This window comes from Salmo salar, chromosome ssa10 (assembly GCF_905237065.1).
Source record: "Salmo salar chromosome ssa10, Ssal_v3.1, whole genome shotgun sequence".
Taxonomy (NCBI): domain Eukaryota; kingdom Metazoa; phylum Chordata; class Actinopteri; order Salmoniformes; family Salmonidae; genus Salmo; species Salmo salar.
In genome coordinates, this window is record NC_059451.1 from 75,719,472 (window position 1) to 75,742,852 (window position 23,381).

Below are 23,381 nucleotides of genomic sequence, written 5' to 3' on the forward strand. Positions count from 1 at the left end.
TTCAAGGAGAGTGGTTCAATTGTTGTGAAGAAGGCTTCAGGACGCTCAAGAAAGTCCAGCAAGCGCCAGGACTGTCTCCTAAAGTTGATTCAGCTGCGGGATCGGGGCACCACCAGTACAGAGCTTGCTCAGGAATGGCAGCAGGCAGGTGTGAGTGCATCTACACACACAGTGAGGCGAAGACTTTTGGAGGATGGCCTGATGTCAAGAAGGGCAGCAAAGAAGCCACTTCTCTCCAGGAAAAACATCAGGGACAGACTGATATTCTGCAAAAGGTACAGGGATTGGACTGCTGAGGACTTGGGTAAAGTCATTTTCTCTGATGAATCCCCTTTCCGATTGTTTGGGGCATCCGGAAAAAAGCTTGTATGGAGAAGACAAGGTGAGCGCTAACAACAGTCCTGTGTCAAAATACAGTGCCTTCGGAAAGTATTCAGACCCCTTGACTTTTTCAACATTTTGTTACGTTACAGCCTTATTCTAAAATTTATTAAATAATAAAATGTCTTCATCAATCTACACACAATACCCCATAATAACAAAGTGAAAACAGGTTTTTAGAAATGTTTGCAAATGTATCAAAATTTAAAAACAGAAATACCTTATTTATATACGTATTCAGACCCCTTGCTATGAGACTCAAAATTGAGCTCAGGTGCATCCTGTTTCCATTGATCATCCTTGAAATGTTTCTACAACTTGATTGGAGTCCACTTGTGGCACATTAAGTTCATTGGACATGATTTGGAAAGGCACACACCTGTCTATATAAGGTCCCATAGTTGACAGTCCATGTCAGATCAAAAACCAAGCCATGAGGTCGAAGGAATTGTCTGTAGAGCTCCGAGACAGGATTGTGTCGAGGCACAGATCTGAGGAAGTGTACCAAAAAAATGTATCCAGCATTGAAGGTCCCCAAGAACACAGTGGCCTCCATCATTCTTAAATGGAAGAAGTTTGGAACCACCAAGACTCGTCCGGCAAAACTGAGCAATCGGGAGAGAAGGGCCTTGGTCAGGGAGGTGACCAAGAACCCGATGATCACTCTGACAGAGCTCTAGAGTTCCTCTGTGGAAATGGGAGAACCTTCCAGAAGGACAACCATCTCTGCAGCACACCACCAATCAGGCCTTTATGGTAGAGTGGCCAGACGGAAGCCACTCCTCATTTAAAAGGCACATGACAGCCTGCTTGGAGTTTGCCAAAAGGCACCTAAAGGACTCTCACACCATGAGAAACAAGATTCTCTGGTCTGATGAAACCAAGATTGAACTCTTTGGCCTGAATGCCAAGCGTCACACCTAGAGGAAACCTGGCAGGGACTGGGAGACAAGTCAGGATTGAGGGAAAGATGAAAGGGGCAAAGTACAGAGAGATCCTTGATGAAAACCTGCTCCAGAGTGCTCAGGACCTCAGACTGGGGCAAAGGTTCACCTTCCAACAGGAGAACGACCCTAAGCACACAGCCAAGGCAACGCAGGAGTGGCTTCAGGACAAGTCTCTGAATGTCCTTGAGTGGCCCAGCCAGAGCCCGGACTTGAACTCGATCGAACATCTCTGGAGAGACCTGAAAACAGCTCTGCAGAGATGCTCCCCATCCAACCTGACAGAGCTTGAATGGATCTGCAGAGAAGAATGGAAGAATCTCCCCAAATACAGGTGTGCCAAGCTTGTAACGTCAGAAGAAGACTTGAGGCTGTAATCGCTAGGTACTTCAAGGTACTTCAACAAAGTACTGCGTAAATGGTCAGAATACTTATGTAAATGTTATATATTCATATTTTTAATTTTTATACATTTGCAAAAAATTCTAAAAACCTGTTTTTATTTTTTTTCATTATGGGGTATTGTGTATAGATTGATGAGAAGAAAATAAGATTAAATCCATTTTAGAATAAGGCTATAATGTAACAAAATGCGTAAAAAGTCGAGGTCTGAATACTTTTCGAATGCACTGTATTTGATACCATTCCACTTATTCCACTCCAGCCATTACCACAAGCCAGTCTTCCCCAATTTAGGTGCCATCAATCACCTGTTCCAGTAACTGCCAATCATCCCTTGAGCAAGGCACTTAACATGCTCCAGGGGCGCTGCTCTGACCGTGCTGCTCCAGCCTGTTGTGTATAGCTGTGTGGTACTGTGACACCAAAAATAAACAAATGTATTTTGTATGTGTATATGGACCAATAAAGATTCCATTGTATTATAAGGGATTTGGATTTACAGCATTCAACTTTATTTAGACTACATTTTAAAAAAATGATATTTTTGTACTTTTACTCATGGGTTTTTCAATAATGCGGTATTGTAATGCTAGCATTGCAAACAACTGGGAGGACCACATACTAGTAGGCATACATGTGGTGTGTTTTTTTTTCAGCAACATGTCTTTCTGCACCTACATTTCTTATGACACTGATGACCAAATTCAATAGCATTTTTCAATTCATTGAATATGTTGCAACAATGACTGACTGTTGAGAAAATAGAGAACAGATTCAATACCATTTGTAGGTAAGCTAAATATGAATCCTTTATTTTCAAAAACCATACACAGTACTCAATAAGTTTCAAAAAGAAATATCAACCACAAGAACCATTTACACTGCTCAAAATAAACAGTCATTAAGTACTTTTTTTTAACCAAATATTTAGATATAAAAATGTATAATCCATAAAGAGATTGATAAACATTCATTCTCAATTGTGGAATGAACCTACAGAGAAACACAAAAGTGACCCACAGAAACTTTCTCCCATTTTTACCACCTAAGTACTTTCTTTGGATTTATACCTATCTTTTGATGCAGTTTGTAATTGCAACACAGGGAAGAAATCCAAAATAAATATGTCGTCAAATTAACTGCGACCCTGACATGGATTCCAGAAACATAAAATTGGTCCTGTACTGTGAAAAGTTGCGTAAAAAAAGTGTAATGAAGTTAATAATTTTCAGACCATAATGTAACAAAACTATTTTTTGAAATACAGTTCTCCACTGCCCAGGACCTCTTTTTTTGTTCTAGCATTCCTGGTTTTTAGGTTTCTGCCTTTTATTTTTTATAGCACTTGGTAAACATGTAGGCTATTTCCAATGACTCTGTGAGGGTATTTTGACTTTAGGCTAGCAAAATGTTTTGAATAATTTTCAATCCTCTCCCAACTGATGATACCTTGACTTTTGTGACAGATGAAAGCTACGCTATATTTTACAAAATGTAAGTCTCCCTAAAAGAGGTTTAGTGCAATAAAGTACTCTGAGCTGAGAGTCGAAAGTCTTTTGTGTCTTGAGTATTTTCTGTTTCCTGGAGGGTATTTCACAAAGCAGTTTCAATATGTTAGTCAGCTAAAAAATATAACATTCTCCCAGGTCACGAGAGAGATCAAAATTATATGAGTATCACTTAATCAACTCATACTGTACATTAATGATATGGAGAATCAAGTTATTTCAGTTAGATGGATGAAACCATTGATCCTATTTTGTGAAATACCACTCAGGTCCTTAAAACCATTCAATACATTTAATTCCTTTGAATTAGGTTATCTTTGATCAAACAACAACTTTCTCTTGATTTCAAAATCCTAAAAGTAACAATCTACTCGCTGTACAAAATGTTCTCTACAGAAAAATCTGAAACAGTAACTGGTTTATCCTTATCCTTGATCCATAATGAGCCTTTCAATGGATCAGTGGTCAGTGCTTATGATCAGTGGTCTAGATTGAAAGCACTAGGGACACAAATAGGAGCTCCACCACTTTCCAGTAATCATGAAATTGAGTTTTGGAATGATTTGGGAACAAAGTTAAAGAGATTCTCCGGTACTTTTGTATACTTTTTAACCAGTAGTTTTGAAAGTAGCAGCACTCACGAGCCAAAAGTGGTCCCTGAAGATTGCTTACTACGTCACATATGTGCGGAAATGTGCACCATGTCATTGCTATCTCTCTCTCTCTCTCTGCTGTGTCCACTGAGCCGTTGGGCCTGCCCTGCAACTTCATTAGATAACACTGGGCAGGCCTCCTGCTAGCTGTCACTCAAATGCTGAAGCTCATTGGCTAGAACTTGAATTGCTATGGGGGTGACCCACGTGGGGGGAAATGTAGGGAAAATTGCGCTGCAAAGCTTCAAGAAAACAATCACTTTCAAAATAAGGATTTCTTGGCTAATTGAGATAAGACAGTAATTATGCGCATAGATTATGCAGGTAGGTACTACATATTGACACATCCAGCCCAAAGCTGGAGGTTTAAAAAACAATTTCTTAGTCGCCAAAGTACCGGAGCATGTCTTTTAACATTTACAGTGTGGAAGTGTGAACATGGATATTTGAGGACATCCACTTATCTCAATGTCTTCTTATAAACATTTAAAACCAATTTCTTCTTACTTCGCTAGATATTTCTATGTACCTAGGAAAAAACACACCAAATAGAACCTGCAGGCATATTAGTTCAGTTTCAACAGAAACCTTGCTTTTCTCCTAAAAGACAGCAATATCTAAAATACATTATTTCTTTTTTCATTTCGCAGTATGCAGCCCCACTTTGTACATATTATAACGTTGGTTTTTCACGGACAATCAAAGTTTCACAAACGTGTAAACAGGGTTGCTTTCACAACATGAATGAAATCATAAAAATATTAATAGCCAATGCATGAATTCTTCAGAAGTACTGCTGATGTACAGCAATGCATACCAGTCTCCCTGTTCATTTAATTATGAAAAAAATGGTCTATAATTCTTCCACGCAAAATGTGCACCTCTCCTCGATACAAGACCCAAAAATGTTTTAGGAACCAAACATATAAGTAAAAACAGAAACCCATGAGGCTTCCAGAAGCCCTCTCTCCCCAAATGGGCTGAGGTGAGGGGGTAATTACTGGTATTAGGGCCCAGCTCAGAGGGAAGTCTCCAGGCTGTGCAGCGGGCTCCCAGGGCGCGGCGGCAGCACAGCACTCTGGGGGATACCGCCAGTCTTTGTGCTCTCTTTGTAGAAGGGGATGATCCTGTCCACAGCATTATTGTTCTGGTTGGGCGTGGACGGAAGGGTGGCCAACATGGAGGGTGGGGGCAGGGTCTGTGCAGCGTTGCGCTTGGTGGGAGCATCGTCCTCCCCCTCTGTGTCGTCGATGAGGGGGATCTGCGGCTCCGAGTCTTCTATCCGGAACTCCGGGGTGGTCATGAAGTTGTGGATTGAGTTGCGGGACTCAGGGGTCTCCAGGCCTTCGTAGGGGGACAAAGTGTCTTGGAAGGCATTCACTACGCGGATCTGGATGGTTTGGGGAGGAAGACACAGTCAACATTTTAGTATTGAGTCCCCATCGAAAGTTAAAGCACAATCCTGAGTTTGTATCCTTGGTTTGGTTTAAAGCTGAGGGATGATTGTGAGCTGAGATGTAATTATGAGTTGATCAAACAAACCTGAGTCTGGATCCTGCCTAGGCCTCTGCACCAGAGCACCTGCCCCCTTCTCATCTCCATCTCACCGTGGTCGATCTCATCCAGGTCCTCCATCTCCTCCATCTCATCCTCAGGGATCTCCTCCTGCTGCGTGCCATGACCTGCAGACTTCAGGAACTTCAGCTGGCTGGTGGGGACAGTGGTAACCACCTAGAAATGAACAGACAGGAACTCAAATGTTGTCACTAATTTGTGACAAAACATTTGTGACAAAACTTCATAACAGCCAAGTAGATCATAGGGACTTTGGAAGACATTAGAAACCTGTGAGAATCTCACCTGGCCCCACAGTAGACATCCAAAGCCCAAGAACACACACCAGAGCCACTGGTCGATGCTGAGGCCCACACAGCTGAAAGGTTTCCCTCCAAACTGAACAATTACAATCTGGACAACAAAACACAGGGTGATTAGAGAGCAATGTTATTTTTTGTCCGATATGAAATCTCCTCTGTGTGAATATCCTGTATGGATCTGAAGGCTGCTCACCTGGATAATGAACGTTCCGAACACAATGGAGCAGAAGATCATGTTTTTGAAAATGCCGTCAAAGACGTTACGCTCGCCGTGGATCTTGCGAGCGTTGATTTCGTTGAAGAGCTGCATCATGACGAAGGTGTTGAAAACAATGGTGTAATGTTCCGAGGGAGGGGCATGGAGAGGCGCATACCTCCCGCTGTCAATGTCGAAAATCTGCTCCCCTGTGATGGCAACATACAGGTACATAATAACAAGGCCCACTGGAGACAAGCAATACGGATCAAGTCATTTATTAGATCAATAGATTTGCTTTCATATCTTCATTAAGAACAAAGTTAGATGTCCAATTGGCACGACTACCTAATTTGAACCCAGGCGGTACTCACCGGTAGGGTTGCAAAGCTACTGATAATTTACCAAAGTTACGGGAATCTTTGGCAATCTATGGCAATCTATGGTAATTCATACTTGAATAACTTGAATTTAAAAAAATTATTCATATATATAGTATACACTTTTTATATCAAAGGGCAGTGGCGAAAAAAGTACTCAATTGTCATACTGTAAAAGTAAAGATAATAAAAGTGAAAGTCACCCAGTAAAATACTACTTGAGTAAAAGTCTAAAAGTATTTGGTTTTAAATATACTTCGGTATCAAAAGTAAATGGAATTGCTAAAATGTACTTCAGTGTTAAAAGTAGAAGTATAAATAATTTCAACTTCCTTATAAACTCAGCAAAAAAAGAAACGTCCTCTCACTGTCAACTAAGTTTATTTTCAGCAAACTTACATGTGTAAATATTTGTATGATCATAACAAGATTCAACAACTGAGACATAAACTGAACAAGTTCCTCAGACATGTGACTAACAGAAATGGAATAATGTGTCCCTGAACAAAGGGGGGGGGGTCAAAATCAAAAGTAACAGTCAGTATCTGGTGTGGCCAACAGCTGCATTAAGTTCTGCAGTGCATCTCCTCCTCATGGACTGCAGCAGATTTGCCAGTTCTTGCTGTGAGATGTTACCCCACTCTTCCACCAAGGCACCTGCAAGTTCCCGGACATTTCTTGGGGGAATGGCCCTAGCCCTCACCCTCCGATCCAACAGGTCCCAGACGTGCTCAATGGGATTGAGATCTGGGCTCTTCGCTGGCCATGGCAGAACACTGACATTCCTGTCTTGCAGGAAATCACACACAGAACGAGCAGTATGGCTGGTGGCATTGTCATGCTGGAGGGTCATGTCAGGATGCACCTGCAGGAAGGGTACGACATGAGGGAGGAGGATGTCTTCGCTGTAACGTACAGCATTGAGATTGCCTGCAATGACAACAAGCTCAGTCCGATGATGCTGTGGCACACCACCCCAGACCATGATGGACACTCCACCTCCAAATCGATCCCGCTCCAGAGTACAGGCCTCGGTGTAACGCTCATTCCTTTGACGATAAACGCGAATCCGACCATCACCCCTGGTGAGACAAAACTGCGACTCGTCAGTGAAGAGCACTTATTGCCAGTCCTGTCTGGTCCAGCGACTGTGGGTTTGTGCCCATAGGCGACATTGTTGCCGGTGATGTCTGGTGAGGACCTGCCTTACAACAGGCCTACAAGCCCTCGGTCCATCCTCTCTCAGCCTATTGCGGACAGTCTGAGCACTGATCGAGGGATTGTTCCTGGTGTAACTCGGGCAGTTGTTGTTGCCATCCTGTACCTGTCCCACAGGTGTGATGTTCGGATATACCTATCCTGTGCAGGCGTTGTTACACATGGTCTGCCACTGCAAGGACGATCAGCTGTCCGTCCTGTCTCCCTGTAGCGCTGCCTTAGGCGTCTCAAGGTACGGACATTGCAATTTATTGCCCTGGCCACATCTGCAGTCCTCATGCCTCCTGCAGCATGCCTAAGGCACATTCACGCAGATGAGCAGGGACCCTGGGCATCTTTCTTTTGGTGTTTTTCCGAGTCAGTAGAAAGGCCTCTTTAGTGTTCTAAGTTTTCATAACTGTGACCTAAATTGCCTACCGTAAGCTGTTAGTGTCTTAACGACGGTTCCACAGGTTCATGTTCATTAATGTTTATTGTTCGTTGAACAAGCATGGGAAACAGTGTTCAAACACTACAATGAAGATCTGTGAAGTTATTTGGATTTTACCTAATTATCTTTGAAAGACAGGTTCCTGAAAAAGGGACACTTCTTTTTTTGCTGAGCTTATTAAGCAAACCAGACAGCACAATATTTTTTTAAATGTTTTAACGGATAGCCAAACACACTCAAACACAGAATTTACAAACAAAGCATTTGTGTTTAGTGAGTCCGCCAGATTTAATTAAGTACTTTACACCACTGTCTAGGGATGGTTCGAAATATAGAGAAAGGTTACCTGGAGGAAAATGGGGGAGGGTCATGCTTTTTGAATTTCAATCAAGGAGAGGGTTTTGTCTTTTTTTTCTAGTCCAGGGGAGGGTCATGTAATTTGTCATTGATGAAATCTCGATATTTGTCATTGTTTAAGTTGTTTATCTTTGTGTGCCTGATGCTGACCCTTATCTCTGATTCTCCGCTGGGCGGGCAATATCAATAGGCTATAGGCTACGAAGTGCATCCTCTGAGAGGCACAGAGCAAAGTTATATTTCTAAGATAGCTGCTGGGATTACACCCATTACAACCTGAGCCCCGGCCTCCTCTGCTCTTGCTGATCAAACACGTTTTTGTGTGCTGCCTAACCAATGGCTGTGCTGTGTAGGCCTAAAGTGGCAGTTCAGGAGGAGAGTCAAAGGCTTCTTCCGAATATTTTATTTATATATTAGGCCTAGTCCAAAAAATCTTGCTCCCGGACTAGCCTATAGCCCAGGCCTTTCCAACCCTGTTCTTGGAGAGCCACTCTTCTGTAGGTTTTCACTCCAACCCCAGCTGTAACTAACCTGATTCACCTTATCAACCAGCTAATTATTAGAATCAGGTGATTACGGTTTGAGTGAAAACCTACAGGACGGTAGCTCTCCAGGAACAGGCTTGCTGAAACCTTCATTTTAAACACCAATTGTATTCACTATTTATTCTTAGGATAATGTTTTAATTCATTTTATTATTTTATATATTAGGCCACAAATAGTGCCAGACATAATTACAGACTCCTGTGATAATCTGAATTACCCAAAAGGGACACTTTCAAAGTTTGCAGTAATATACCCTCCCTTTGCAACACTGCTCACCGGTGAAGAGCAGGGTGAAGATAACAGTGAGCTGGTAGACAGCATGGCCCAGGATATTCTTCATCATGGTGCGGGAGATGAGGGGCTTGTTGCGGCCATACGGTTTCCTCAGCAGCAGAGACTCGGTGGGTGGCTCAGTGGCCAGGGCCAGGGAGGCAAAGGTGTCCATGATCAGGTTCACCCACAGCATCTGGACAGCTTTGAGAGGAGAATCCTGGGGGGAGATGTAGTTTGGGTTATGTATAGATCCCCAGTTTTCAAAGACCGTTGTAACTTGTAGAGTTGAAAAGAAAAACTCCCTATAGTGAGTCAGCCGCTCTCTAGTTGACCAATGCATCCCCTTTTCAAGCAGAAAGACAATATGGGAAGGATGGACATGACGGCAATACAGTGTCTTACCTGTGTGATGCATGCTCCGGTGAAGGCCACGATGACAGCCACCACGTTGACTGTCAACTGGAACTGGAGGAACTTGGAGATGCTGTCGTAGACGTTCCGCCCCCACATCACCGCCTTGACGATGCTGCTGAAGTTGTCGTCTGTCAGGATGATGTCTGAGGCCTCTTTGGCTACGTCCGTGCCCGCAATGCCCTGTGGGCACAGCATGTCACAGTGCATTAGTCACAGGATCAAAAGTACCCATCTGGTCAAATCAGAGGGACAACATACTCATCATATTGATGGGATATAACATACGCCAGATCTTGAAGTATAAAAATACCATACCATGGCAAATCCAACATCCGCTTTCTTCAAGGCAGGGCCGTCATTAGTGCCATCTCCTGTTACAGCAACAACTTGTCTTGGTTCTAGTACAGTGCTATCCATTATACCTGTGAACAGAGGCAAGCATCATCTCTTTAGATAATAATAATAATATGTAAGACCCAAAAAATTTATCTGTAGTGATAAATGAAAAATTACCCCCCAAACATACCTTTTACTAAAGTATGTTTGTCAGTGGGTGAGGATCTTGCAAGCACACGGAGTTTAGGCCAAATCTTATCAATGCGTTCTTGCTCAATCTGGAAGTAGATTGTTTCTTGGGTCACTCTATCATCACCATTTTTTTTCACAGAAACAGATTCATTTTGTGAGAGAAAGAGAGGAATATTACCTCTCCCAGTGGGTTTCTTATCCGTCGGTTGAACTCTTTGCCGTCTATACAGAGGAAGTCATCTCCGGGGTGCACTATGCCACACTTACTGGCAATGGCGCGAGCCGTGTTGATGTTGTCCCCTGTGACCATGCGCACCGTGATGCCAGCGCGCTGACACCTCTTAATGGCGTCAGGAACCTAGGGTGGAAAAAAATACTTTATTTTTCAGATTATGGAAAAATAAGACACACTCACAAGACACACTCACAAAGACCTGCTCTCCCCTTCAGGGGGATTATACATGTACATTGCTGAGGGTTGTACCACCACAAACATCTACCTCCTTGAATTAATTGGACCTTTGCAACAAGGACTTTGATTGGGCATATCCCGCTTGTCCTTTTACCTCTGGTCGTACAGGGTCCTCAATGCCCACCACACACAAACAGGTGAGGCCGGTGAGGATGTCAGTTTCGTTTTCCCAGTCAGGCTCGCCGTCGACTGGGGGAAAGTCCCTGTAGGCCAGGCATATGGTTCTCAGGCCCTCGGAGGCCATGGGCTCGATCACATTCTTCACCACATCGTCTTTGTCCCTGGGCTTGAAGACCTTAGCCTCCCCGCTCGCTGTCATGATCTTACAACACCTGCGATGAGATAAAGAGGAAATCTACATTAGGTTTCGGACAAATAATACTGGGGAAGTTCATTGAGTTAATTTGCAGGAAAGCAAGAAACTGAAAGTGCCAGTCTACTTCTTTAGGAGGATCTCTGAGGCTCCTTTGCTGAACATGCGGTAACTCCCGTCAGCGTTCTTCAGCACTGTGCTCATGGACTTCCTGACTGAGTTGAAGGTGTAGACCTTGAAGAGCTTCTCCTCTGGGATCTCGTTGCGGATGGTCATATAGTCACGTCTCAGATCCAAGACAAAGCCCAGCAAGGCACATTCGGTCTTGTTGCCCACCTGGCGTGGCAGCCCGCCCTCCTTCTCAGGAGACTGAGACAAACCATTTACACATTAAGGTCAGTTCCAAACTTCAAATCAACTAACATAACTGATACTTTGTACGAAAATGTACCATTATATCAATGCATGATTTAAATGAAAGTCTGAGTTCTCAGATTTCAAGAGGATTTGGCCCTGGCTTGAAATCCCTGACCTGGTACTCAATGTATTTGCTCAGATGTCAATGAACGATTGCTATGAAAAGAGCTGTATTGCGCATCTCTTTGTGTTCTGTTTGACAGAGGTGAAAACCTCAACTCGGAGTCTCAAGTGAAGTATGTTCACTTACCATGATCTTGGATGTGTAAGCACAGTTGACTCCGATGCCCATAATGAGCAGGTCCAAGACATTTCCTGGGATGAGGTCAGACTCAGGAACCTTCCTGTAGTGCCTGTCTCCCAGATAAGCCTGGACCACGGTCATCCTGTTCATGGTTAATGTCCCCGTTTTGTCAGAGCAAATGGCTGTGGCGTTGCCCATGGTTTCACAGGCATCCAGGTGCCTCACAAGATTGTTGTCTTTCATCATTTTCTGAGGAAGATAGGAGGCTATGATTTGGGATCTGGCAATGCCTTTCTTAATTGCTCCTGTCTGTAATATATATACTATAGTAACATTGTAGTGACAAAGTAGTGATACCTACTTTGACAGAATACGCAAGTGAGATGGTGACGGCCAGGGGGAGACCTTCGGGTACGGCCACCACAAGCACAGTAACACCAATGATGAAGAACTTGACGCAGAACTGAATGTAGATGGGCGTGCAGTCCGCGATCCACGGTAGGCCCTGGATCCAGAAGGTGTCCACCATAAACAGAGTTATCAGGATGATGACTGTCAACCCTGACATGAACAGGCCTGGACAGAGGAAAGGATAGTAGTGTACTGTACACAATGAAATAATAAAATGTTTGCAATAATGACAAACTGGGACAAGCTGCTGCGGAAATCAAACACACTTTCAAAATTCAGAATTCCCTTGTGATGGTCTTACCTGCTTTGCCGATCTGCACCGCTAATTTGGTCAATTTCCCCTGGAGCACAGACTTCTCCTTCTTAGGGTGGGCTTTCTTCTTCTCCTCTCCTTCGTCGTCACTGTTGAGGGCCTGCATCTCCACGCCTGCACCATCCTGAGACTTACCTGAGGGAGAGGAGAGGATGGGTCCACAGACGTTAAGTTTAAATAGAGACATTTTAATAAAAATTGTTGATGCAGCCAATAAAAAAAGTATGAAATGGGAAAAATAGTCGAAGAATAGTACATTGGTGTGTAAAGGTTCATAGTGAGATGGCACTGCTACTGCTTGGAAACAGATAGGGGGTGCTATTCTATGTGATACACCGCACGACACTATGGTGTTTGGTTCAGAGTCCTTAATCCGAGTCTGGGGATTATTGCTCCTTCCTGGCTGAGATTCTTTACAAACAAATTCTTCCACCATCATCCCAAAACATGCCCACGTTCTGTAATAGTACAAACACACACGCACCAGAACCCTAAATACTCAAAACTTTGTAAGTGAAATAAAGGGACATTGTTCATCCAGGCAAATGTGTGAGTGAGTGTGTGTGTTGGTAAGTGTGTACAGTATGTGTGTCTGTAAGTGTGTACAGAATGTGTGTCTGTAAGTGTGTACAGTATGTGTGTCTGTAAGTGTGTACAGTATGTGTGCGTGTAAATGTGTACAGTATGTGTAAGTCTAAGTGTGTACAGTATGTGTGCATGTAAGTGTGTACAGTATGTGTGTCTGTAAGTGTGCTGATTCAAAAACAGTACATAAGGTTGTTAGCTAAGGGAAGAAAGGCACAGGGAAAAATCAGCTGCTGAGCTTAAGAGCTGTAATCTCCTTGGTCCTAATCACCATGAACGGAGTCAAGAGCACCTGCTGCTCGGGCCACAGGAACACACACATGACCATATGGCCTCAGGGACACACAGGGCTACACTCAGACTATACACACCTTATGCACAAACCGGAGCCCTATACTATGAATTTAGTTTGAGGTAACTTTGGTCAACTCTGAGTTCAACTTGGGATAACCAATACCACGAAAGTGGCTCACCTTTAAGCAAGGTCAATTTCTATGCCAACGAATCCTTCAGATCTAACCTGAGCCATATACTACAAATCTAGTTTGAGGATTTAGTGAGATACAGTGCCTTCAGAAAGTATTCACATCCCTTGACTTTTTCCACATTTTGTTGTGTTACAGCTTTTAAAATTGATTAAATGTAGATTTTTTTTCCACTGGCCTACACACAATACCTTATAATGTCAAAGTGGAATTATGTTTTTAGAAATATTTACCAATTAACTAAACATGAAAAGCTGAAATGTCTTGAGTCTATAAGTATTCATCCCCTTTGTTATGGCAAGCCGAAATAAGTTCAGGAGTAAAAATGTGCTTAACAAGTCACATAATAAGTTGCATGGACTCACTCTGTGTGCAACAATAGTGTTTAACATGATTTTTGAATGACTACCTCATTTCTGTACCCCCCACACACAAATATGTCTAAGGTCCCTAAGGCGAGCAGTGGACTTCAAACAGAGATTCATCCACAAAGACCAGGGAGGTTTTTCAATGCTTCATGAAGAAGCGCACCTATTGGTAGATTAAAAAAAAGAGAAACAAATTTGACATTTAATATCCTTTTGATCATGGTGAAGTTATTATTTACACTTTGGATGGTGTATCTATACACACAGTCACTACAAAGATACTGGCGTCTTTCCTAGGTCAGTTGCCGGAGACAGAGGAAACCACTCAGGGATTTCAGCCTTGGGGCCAATTGTGACTTTAAAAAGGTTGAATTACTGTGATAGGAGAAAACTGAGGATACATCAACAACATTGTAATGCTAAACAATACTAACCTAATTGACAGAGTGAAAAGAAGAAAGCCTGTAAAGAATACAAATATTTCAAAACATGCATCCTGTTTGCAAGGCACTAAAGTAATACTGCAAAAAATGTGGCAAAGGAATTACATTTTTGTCCTGTATACAAAGTATTGTGTTTGGTGCAAATCCAATAAAACACATTACTGAGTACCACTCTCCATATTTTCAAGCATAGTGGTGGCTGCATCCTGTTATGGGTATGCTTGTTAAGGACTGGAGAGTGTTTCAGGATAACATACTAACGGAATGGGGGCTAAGCACAGGCAAAATCCTAGGTTCAGTCTGCTTTGCACCAGACACTGGGAGATTATTTCACCTTTCAGCAGGACAATAACCTAAAACACAAGGGCAAATCTACGCTGGAGTTGCTTACCAAGAAGACAGTGAATGCTCCTGAGTTGCCGAGTTACAGTTTTGACTTAAATCTACTTGAAAATCTATGGCACGACCTGAAAATCGTTGTCTAACCACCAATTTGAAAGAGCTTGAAGAATTCTGAAAATAATAAATGGTCAAATGTTGCACAATCCAGGTGTGAAAAGCTCTTAGACACTTACCCAGAAAGACTCACAGCTGGTGCTTCTACAAAGTATTGACTCAGGGGTGTGGAAAATTATGTAAATTCGATTTATGTATTTCATTTTCAATAAGTTTGCTAAAATGTCTAAAAACATTTTTTCACTTTGTCATTATGGGCTAGTGTGTGAGCAAAAAAAAATATTTAATACATTTTGAATTCAGGCTGTAACACAACAAATTGTGGAATAAGTCAAGGGGTATGAATACTTTGGTCAACTCTGAGTTCAATCATTTATAACCACACCAAAGCACACCTAAGAAGGCATTAACAATAAGTAATAAAATAAAGAAGGCACTTCTAAAAGTCTATTTCACATGATAGATAGCCTGCTGAATTTGCAAGATAACTTTTCCTTCATTTTGATTTCGGGAACAAATTAAAATATGGCACTGACCCACCCATGGATTGATGTTTCAGCATTGAATCAATGACGAGTACTTTGTTCGACTAGCCACATGCGGCATGCATGCGCGGTTACAGCTGTAGGATCTTAATTTGATCACTCTTTTTTGTTGCTGAGAATTTTCCTGCACAGCAGGAAATGCAAATGTGTATGAGGTTTAAAAAGGCATCTACATTTTTTAATTTTCACTTTGAAATTTCAGACTTGATTTGCCCTAACAAAAAACTTATCAACCCATAGAAACATTTCCATGAATTATAATCCACATAATAATTTACAATTCCTGTTGTTGCAGGTTTATTTTCCTCCTGTAGTAAACTGGCTCAAATTAAGATCCTACATCTGTACAAGCCTGCTAGAGTTAGTGTCTGACAGACAAGCAATGTACATCGTTGTAGTATGGATGAAGCCTGAGCTGGAGTGGGAAGCTAACTGAAGCTGGCTAGCTTTAGAAAATCTGAGTAGATCTAGCTTGCTTCGCAGTATAGCCCTCTGACCATACAGATTCTATATACTGTAAACACACACAAACTAAACTAGTAAGTACCCAATATAAACACAACATGGTCATGGAGTGCACACAAACTAAACTAGCAGTCTCAATATAGATATAACACACAATGAGTACAGTTACATGCACACAATAATGTGATTATTGTGGATAGTCCGATTAATAGTTCTATTACAACGTTTACATGCTTTGCAAAAATTCCGAGTTCCCTAATAATCCTGTTTACATGGACACAACTGAAATAAGGCTACCTGATGGCACTCTGATAAATGCATTTGATTCTGAGTTTGTAAATATAAAGCTTGTATGTGAAAACTACTTCTAAGACCATACATTCAGTACGTTCCGAGTTTGCTCCGAACTCACTTCACTCGCACTTTTTCAGATCAAATACACCGCTGGAACGGCAATTAAGCTGTTTTCATGTCATAATAATAATTAGAAAGATAACTCAGAAAACCAGGTGTTTTAATCGGCGTATACTTACTGCGATTTTGACCTTTGGCCGATTTAAGATAAGCAGAGTAAGGTGTTTACATGACTATTGCATAATCTGCCTTCTGCCATAATCAGTTTAATATCAAATTATTACTGTGGATTTAAACACACTCATTGACAAACTTACCTTGCTTGTTTTTCTCATCTCTTTTATCTGTGGAAAAATAAATGACTGCAGTTAATAATTTGTCCATTTACACATCAGCAAAGCGCTTCTCACTTTTGCAGAGTGGCAAAACACTTTTAGTTCTAATATGTTCCCTTGGACGTGAGTTCCCTTGACGGCTAGCCCTTAGACACTGAATTGGAAACTAAGAAGTGTGAATGCTCTGACATGCATTTGTCTTAACTCCCTAATACAGTCCTCACTCACTCTGAGAATCCCTGATCAGTGATACTGGGACTACAAACGTAAACGAAACACTCCCCTGACACACTTAGCAGCTATGCACCAGGTTGGTTAATTCACAGGCGGTAACTTTTTTTTTGTTGCCTTGGTATGGCAGGAGAGGTAACGTCCATAGTCCAACTGACCCAACTGCAGTCAGTTAACTAACTGAGATGTTAACCAACTGTGTCTAAGTCAGCATCCTCTATAGCACTCTCACATGCTGTAATTAACCTGCACCAAGATTCAGCTACGGATACTCTGTCTGTGTATTGTGGTGTAAGGTGGGAACTTCCTCTATTTGGCCCAGCATCTGAGTGGGAATGTTGAATGTGCATGTCACTCTCACGCCACTGGCAGACACATCATATAAATCAAGATCGTTAAACAAAAAGCATCATTTGATTTTACTACTTTCATGAATTATTCTTTGACCCCTTTCAGTTAATACAGAGCTAATGTTGCAGTGTTTTCAAGCTATCACAGATTACAAAGGGAAACCCAGCCGCGAAATGCCCACTGATGCTAACCTAACAGACAAGCTAAATGCCTTCGATGCTTACTTCAAGGCAAGCAACACTGAACCAAGCAACACTCCTCCGTAGCACATCAACACCATCATCCCAGACACCCTGTACCCACTCCAAATTCCATACCACCCCAACAGATCCACAGATGACGCAATCTCTATTGCACTCCAACTGCCCTAGCCCACCTGGACAAAAGGAATACATATGTAAGAATGCTTTTCATTGAGTACAGCTCAGCAAGTTTGACAAACACCATCATCAAGTTTGCTGACGACATGACGATGGTATGACTGATCACTAACAACAATGAGGCAGCCTATAGGGGGGAGGTCAGTGTGCCAGGACAACAACCTCTCCCTTAACGTCAGCAAGACAAAGGAGCTGATCATGGACTACAGGAAACGGAGGGGTGAGCACGCCCCCTATCCACATCGATAGGGCTGTAGTGGAGTGGGTTGAGAGCTTCAAGTTCCTCAGTGTCCACACCACTAAGGAATTAACATGGTCCACACACACCCACATAGTTGTGAAGAAGTCTTCCCCCTCAGGACGCTGAAATGATTTGGCATGGGCCCAGAGATCCTCAAAGTTCTACAGCTGCACCATTGAGAGTATCTTGACTGGCTGCATCACTGCTTGGCATGGCAACTGCAAGGCACCCGACCGGAAGGCGCAACAGAGGGTGGTGAGCTCCCTGTCATACACGACCGCTATACCAGGCGGTGTCAGAGGAAGGCCCCAAAAAATGTCAAAGACTCCAGCCACCTGAGCTATAGACTGTTCTCTCTGCTACCGCATGGCAAGCGGTACCAGTGCACCAAGTCTGGAACCAACAGGACCCCGAACAGCTTCTACCCCCAAGCTATAAGACTGATAAACAAGACTGCTAAATAGCTAATGAAATGGCTACCCAGACTACCTGCATTGATCCTTTTTGCACATTTCAGTTAAACAACTGATTGACCAACATCGGTTATATTATTTGAATTCCATTTCCTTTATTTTATTTTCTTCTGTGAGCTCAATACGCAGTTTCTGTAGAGATAAATCGTTTTTGCGCAGTTAACGTGCTAATTAACTACAATGAGCACAATCCATTGCATTCGTACTTGTCCGGTCTGTGTGTTTCTTTATTACCTGCTAAGTTTGGTTAGTGTGGGGGCAGACATGGAGAGAGGGAGAGAAGAGCCAAAATAATGCGCGATCGAGAGGGATGGAGAGCAGTTCCATCACAAGGTATCTCTACCGGAAAATACATGATCTAAGTGATTGATATTTGGTATTCAGCATTCATAAAAGTATCCCTTATTTACTTTGAAGAACTACTAAAATAGTGATTTTGTCCAACAGCATAGGCAGCAGCTCAATGGAGATGAGATGTTGACTTGGAATGAAATAATAAAGTCACCAAATAAAACAAATATAATATACACAACAACTGAAATATTTTATTAAAGTAAAGTAATGTGAATAAATGAAGGTTAATAAGCAGTAATTGTCAGGCCCTGATCTGTTTCACCTGTCCAGGTGTCGCTCATCTTCCCCATTATCCCCTGGGTACCTATACCAGTGTTCTCTGTTTGTCTGTTGCCAGTTCATCTTGTTTGTCAAGTCAACCTTCGTTTTGTCTCAGCTCCTGGTTTTCCCCAGTCTCTCTTTTTCTCGCCCTCCTGGTTTTGACCATTGCCTGTCCTTACTCTGAGCCCGCCTGCTTGACCACTCTGCCTGACCCTGAGTCTGCCTGCCGTCCTGTGCCTTTGCCCCTACTCTGGATTACCGACCTCTACCTGACCTGACCCTGCCTGCAGTCTGGTACCCTTGCCCCACTACTCTGGATTATCGACTTCTACCTGTCTTGACCTGTCGTTTGTCTGCCCCTGTTGCTGTAATAAACATTGTTACTTCAACACAGTCTGCATTTAGGTCTTACCTGAAACGTGATAGTAATGGGCAGTCACTACCAGCATGGGACTTTTATTAATTGTTTTATTCTGTGTTGTTACAGAATTCAACCCACATAATGCATAGTGCATTTACGGTTTAAAAAGAATATGGAAACCGAAATAGAAAACCGTGATTAAAAAAAAAATATTGAACCGAAACGACCTCAAAAAGCACTAAGTGCTCAGCACTAGCTCTCTTGCACTGACTCTATGCACACACACACTTATTGTACACACTCACACATACTTACACTGACACCCCAACATACACACGCACACTATATACGCCCACACACACACATAACATGCGCACACATGCATACTTAAAACCACACAATAGCTGCTGCTATTGTCTATTATCTATGCTGTTGCCTAATCACTTTACCCCTACCTATATGTACATAGTTACCTCAATTACCTCGTACCCCGGCACATCGACTGGGTACTGGTACTCCCTGTATATAGCCATGTTATTTTCTACTCCCTATATATATATATATATATATATATATAGCCCTGTTATTTTCTACTCCCTGTATATAGCCATGTTATTTTTTACTCGTTATTGTTATTCGTTATTCCCTGTGTATTTTGTATCTTTAACTCTGCATTGTTGGAAAAGGACCCGTAAGTAAGCATTTCACTGTTAGTCTACACCTGTTGTTTACGAAAGCATGTGACAAATAACATTTTATTTTATTTTAATAACCTTGTCTGACACCTTCTATGGTGGCAAATAGCTTTATGTCATGCCACTGGCAAAATGTAACTTAATAGCATCTGTAGGCCCTATAGGATAGCATGATGGAATATCTCATAACACATATTGTTGGACAGGGTTTTTCAAAATAATTATATTCTACGTTTACTCCTATGATGGTGAGTCTCAACCAAAAGCAAGTAGGCCTATATTTCACAATTAATACAATAGAGATGAGGTTAGTTTTACAAATGTTGTGTAACAGATGACTATAAAAGTAGAATCCAGTTCCACATACTTTTCTTGTCCAGTTTGTCCTTCTTGTCCTTCTTTTCTTTCTTCTCTTTCTTTTCCCTCTCTTTCTCCTTCTTCTTCTCCTCCCTTTCCCTCTTTTTCCTTTCCTTCTCTGCTTTTTCCTCCTCATCGTCATCTTCGTCTTCACCGGCTCCGAGCAGGGTGAAAATTATGCCGGTCTGGGAGTTGACACCTACTGCAGTGATCAATATCTTCCCAGAACCCTCCATGACGTGGGTACCTGACAAAAGACAAACATGGACAGTCATTGAGAAATGGTCATAGGAACCCGACAAATAATATAATATCTCCAACTAAAATGGGATAGTAAAAGATGTTTCTTTCTTTTACAAGTAAGGCCATACAAATGCCTTTAAATGTTTAACGGAAAACATTTTTGTGAGGTGAGCAAGCGAATAAAATTTTATTAGATTTTTTTGAAAAGTGAAGAGGGGCATCCGTTAAATATTTAATTACATGTGTATGGCCTAACAGTATTTATGCAGGAATAGCAAGATCATACTGTTTCAAGTAGTTGTTAACTCCTAAGCGCTCTTATGAAGCTTGATAGACAGTAATAAGATGCCAGGCTAAACAACAAATGAAAACAACAATGGAAAAGCAAAGGGACCCAGTGGTGTAAAGTACTTCAATAGTACTTTAAAGTATTTTTACTTAAGTCGTTTTTGGGGGAATCTGTACTTTACTTCACTATTTATATATTTTTTAAATCTTTTACTTTTACTTCACAACATCCCTAAAGAAAAGAATGTACTCTTTACTCCATACATTTTCCCTGACACCCAAAAGTACATTTTGAATGCTTAGCAGGACAGGACAATTGTCCAATTCACGCACGTATCAAGAGAACATCTCTGGTCATCCGTATTGCCTCTGATCTGACGGACTCACTAAACACGAATGCTTTGTTTGTAAATTATGTCTGAGTTTTGGAGAGTGCCCCTGGCTATCAGTAATTTAAAAAACAAGAAAATTGTGCAGACTGGTTTGCTTAATATAAGGAATTTGAAATTATTCATACTTTTACTTTGATACTTAAGTATATTTTAGCAATTCAATTTAGTTTTGATACTTTACACTTTTACTCAAGTAGTATTTTACTTGAGTCATTTTCTATTAAGGTGTCTTTACTTTCACTCAAGTATGACAATTGGGTACCTTTTCCACCACTACCACCACCTTAATTCATAGCAGAAAGAACAAACGAAGCGATGCCTCTGGGCGATGCCCAGCTTGTTCCAAATTGGATCTGCATCTAGTCATCCGCCATATTATATGAAGAGAGGAAGGTTCATCATCATTACCTGACAGCAGCATTGGATCGTTGTCCAAAGTCTTCTTGACATGGTCAGATTCACCGGTGAGAGAGCTTTCATCGATTTTCAAATCATTTCCCTGGATCAACACACCATCAGCAGGAAGAAGGTCACCTGGGAAAAACGTATATACTATACATGAACATCAGACAGTCCAGCTGGGTGAGTTAGCTCATTTAACCCAGATTCAGACAGAGTAGTGGAAAAAGAAGGGTAAGGAAAGTTATATTAAAAGTAGGATGGACGATGCTCTTTGGTTTTAAGGCACACGTGCGTAAGTAAGCTCTCACGGACACACACACAGGTCACTTTTCCTTCAAGACCATACCGTATTTCACTTGTGCAACGTCGCCGACTACGATCTCAGCCACGTGGACCTGGATGACTTGGCCTCCTCGGACCACCGTAAACTTCTGCTCCTGTTCGATGCGGCTCTGTAGCCCGCGGAACTGCTTCTCTTTGCTCCAGTCATTGAACGCTGTCACCAGGACCACACAGACGACGGACAGGAGGATGGCTGCACCCTCAATCCAGCCGGCGTCTGCCTCCCCCTCGTCCTCCACCCCTCCCGCTGCCTTTCCACAATCTGAAAAGAGGGACAGTTGTCACTATCTGGACATGCTACAAAGAACAGAAGTACAATGCAATCCCTCCAGAATTGTGTTTTTAAGCCTAGGCCAAACCCTATATCGAGGACAAATAGCTAATTCATTCAGTTGGTAGCATGGCCATCTAGTGATTACCCAAAGGGACAGCTACAGTGAGTCCCACAGAAAGTAGCCTACAAAAGTAACCTACAATGATTATAAGACAGGAAGTATCACTGTCTTGATCGCAGGAAGTAAAACTGGCTACCCACTATGCATCTAAAGAGTCCTTTGAGGAATGGGATTATGGATTGATTGAAGTGTATCAAGAGTATCAGAGTAAATCCCTATATGATTATTCAATGGGCAGGATACTCACATTTTGTACCAATTGATATCTCTTTGTGCCAATAAAGTCAGAGACATGAGATCAAACAAAACTTTGTGAACATCCTCGAGAAGACGCAGCAAAATATCTGAAATTAGATCTAGGCTACTTGTTTTGGCCTCCAATGAATTCCAAAGTATCTGTCCAATAAACAATTACCAGAAAGTGCACAAACCAGACACATGGAAATTGTATGACTGCATACATGAAGTTTACAGGTGCAAAGTAGCAATAATCTGATAATTTGGTATTTGATTGAGTAAATATTCATTATCTGGTGATGAATCAATTAGAATACACAGCATTTCAAATAAGTGGAGATACTTACTTTCTCTTTCGGCATCTGGAGGTCTATAAAAAGAAAGGCCTAATGAAATGATGGCTGCCACTTCTAGGATGATTAATGTCACATCTTGCAATGCTTCCCACACTAATTGCAGAAATGTTTTTGGCTTTTTTGGAGGTATAACGTTTTGTCCAAACTCCTCTTTCCTTCTGGCAATGTCGTCGGCATGGCCTCCTAACCCTAGAGACAAAAGAGGGAGAGGAATAATGAACAACTGTAAGGCATTTGCATTGTCTACAATTCAAACATTAGCAAATACATGCACTACTTTCTCCTGGCTGAGCTCCCTTTTTGGAGCAATGTAGTGCGGACCTGTGTTTAGATTTCTTCTATGTTCACAGACTGAACAGCAGAAACAGAACCTGTCAAGAATGGTAAGCTTGGCTTGTTTCTGGAGGCTTTCGAACTTGAAGCTTTGAGGTGGCTCTGCATGGGGCTGTGTTCATGACAAAAGAGGTCCATGAATATAGCCCATGCAGCATTACCACAAGGGTCTTCTGCACAGGCATTCGATGTCAACAGCAGGGAATCAATGACTTTCAAATGCACAAGTCCTCCTCTTCCCTCAGACAACATACTCAACAGTCTGTTAAATAGCACGTGTCATAAGAAAACCACTCCAAACCACACCAAAACCTTTTTGTTGGACATGTATTCTCGCTGAAAGGATTTCATTGATGAATTCCTCACTGTGACACTG

The 23,381-nt window shown here is 42.0% G+C and overlaps 1 protein-coding gene across 2 annotated transcripts in view; it reads right to left on the reverse strand.

Annotated features, from left to right (window-relative positions):
- Nucleotides 1-2,514: 2,514 nt before the first annotated feature.
- Nucleotides 2,515-23,381, reverse strand: part of LOC106561040 (plasma membrane calcium-transporting ATPase 1) — a 29,394-nt gene continuing 8,527 nt past the window's right edge. For both annotated transcript variants that reach the window (XM_014124610.2, XM_014124609.2), the window contains exons 3-21: nucleotides 22,664-22,861; nucleotides 21,689-21,946; nucleotides 21,349-21,474; nucleotides 20,028-20,264; nucleotides 16,296-16,322; nucleotides 12,266-12,412; nucleotides 11,915-12,129; nucleotides 11,560-11,802; nucleotides 11,020-11,261; nucleotides 10,674-10,911; nucleotides 10,286-10,465; nucleotides 10,106-10,193; nucleotides 9,895-10,001; nucleotides 9,568-9,759; nucleotides 9,169-9,382; nucleotides 5,959-6,170; nucleotides 5,749-5,856; nucleotides 5,431-5,619; nucleotides 2,515-5,278 (exon numbers count right to left, since the gene is read on the reverse strand). In XM_014124610.2, the coding sequence (XP_013980085.1) occupies nucleotides 4,907-5,278; nucleotides 5,431-5,619; nucleotides 5,749-5,856; nucleotides 5,959-6,170; nucleotides 9,169-9,382; nucleotides 9,568-9,759; nucleotides 9,895-10,001; nucleotides 10,106-10,193; nucleotides 10,286-10,465; nucleotides 10,674-10,911; nucleotides 11,020-11,261; nucleotides 11,560-11,802; nucleotides 11,915-12,129; nucleotides 12,266-12,412; nucleotides 16,296-16,322; nucleotides 20,028-20,264; nucleotides 21,349-21,474; nucleotides 21,689-21,946; nucleotides 22,664-22,861 (3,593 nt within the window). In that variant the 3' untranslated portion in view covers nucleotides 2,515-4,906. The remainder of the gene's footprint in view (nucleotides 5,279-5,430; nucleotides 5,620-5,748; nucleotides 5,857-5,958; nucleotides 6,171-9,168; nucleotides 9,383-9,567; nucleotides 9,760-9,894; nucleotides 10,002-10,105; nucleotides 10,194-10,285; nucleotides 10,466-10,673; nucleotides 10,912-11,019; nucleotides 11,262-11,559; nucleotides 11,803-11,914; nucleotides 12,130-12,265; nucleotides 12,413-16,295; nucleotides 16,323-20,027; nucleotides 20,265-21,348; nucleotides 21,475-21,688; nucleotides 21,947-22,663; nucleotides 22,862-23,381) is intronic.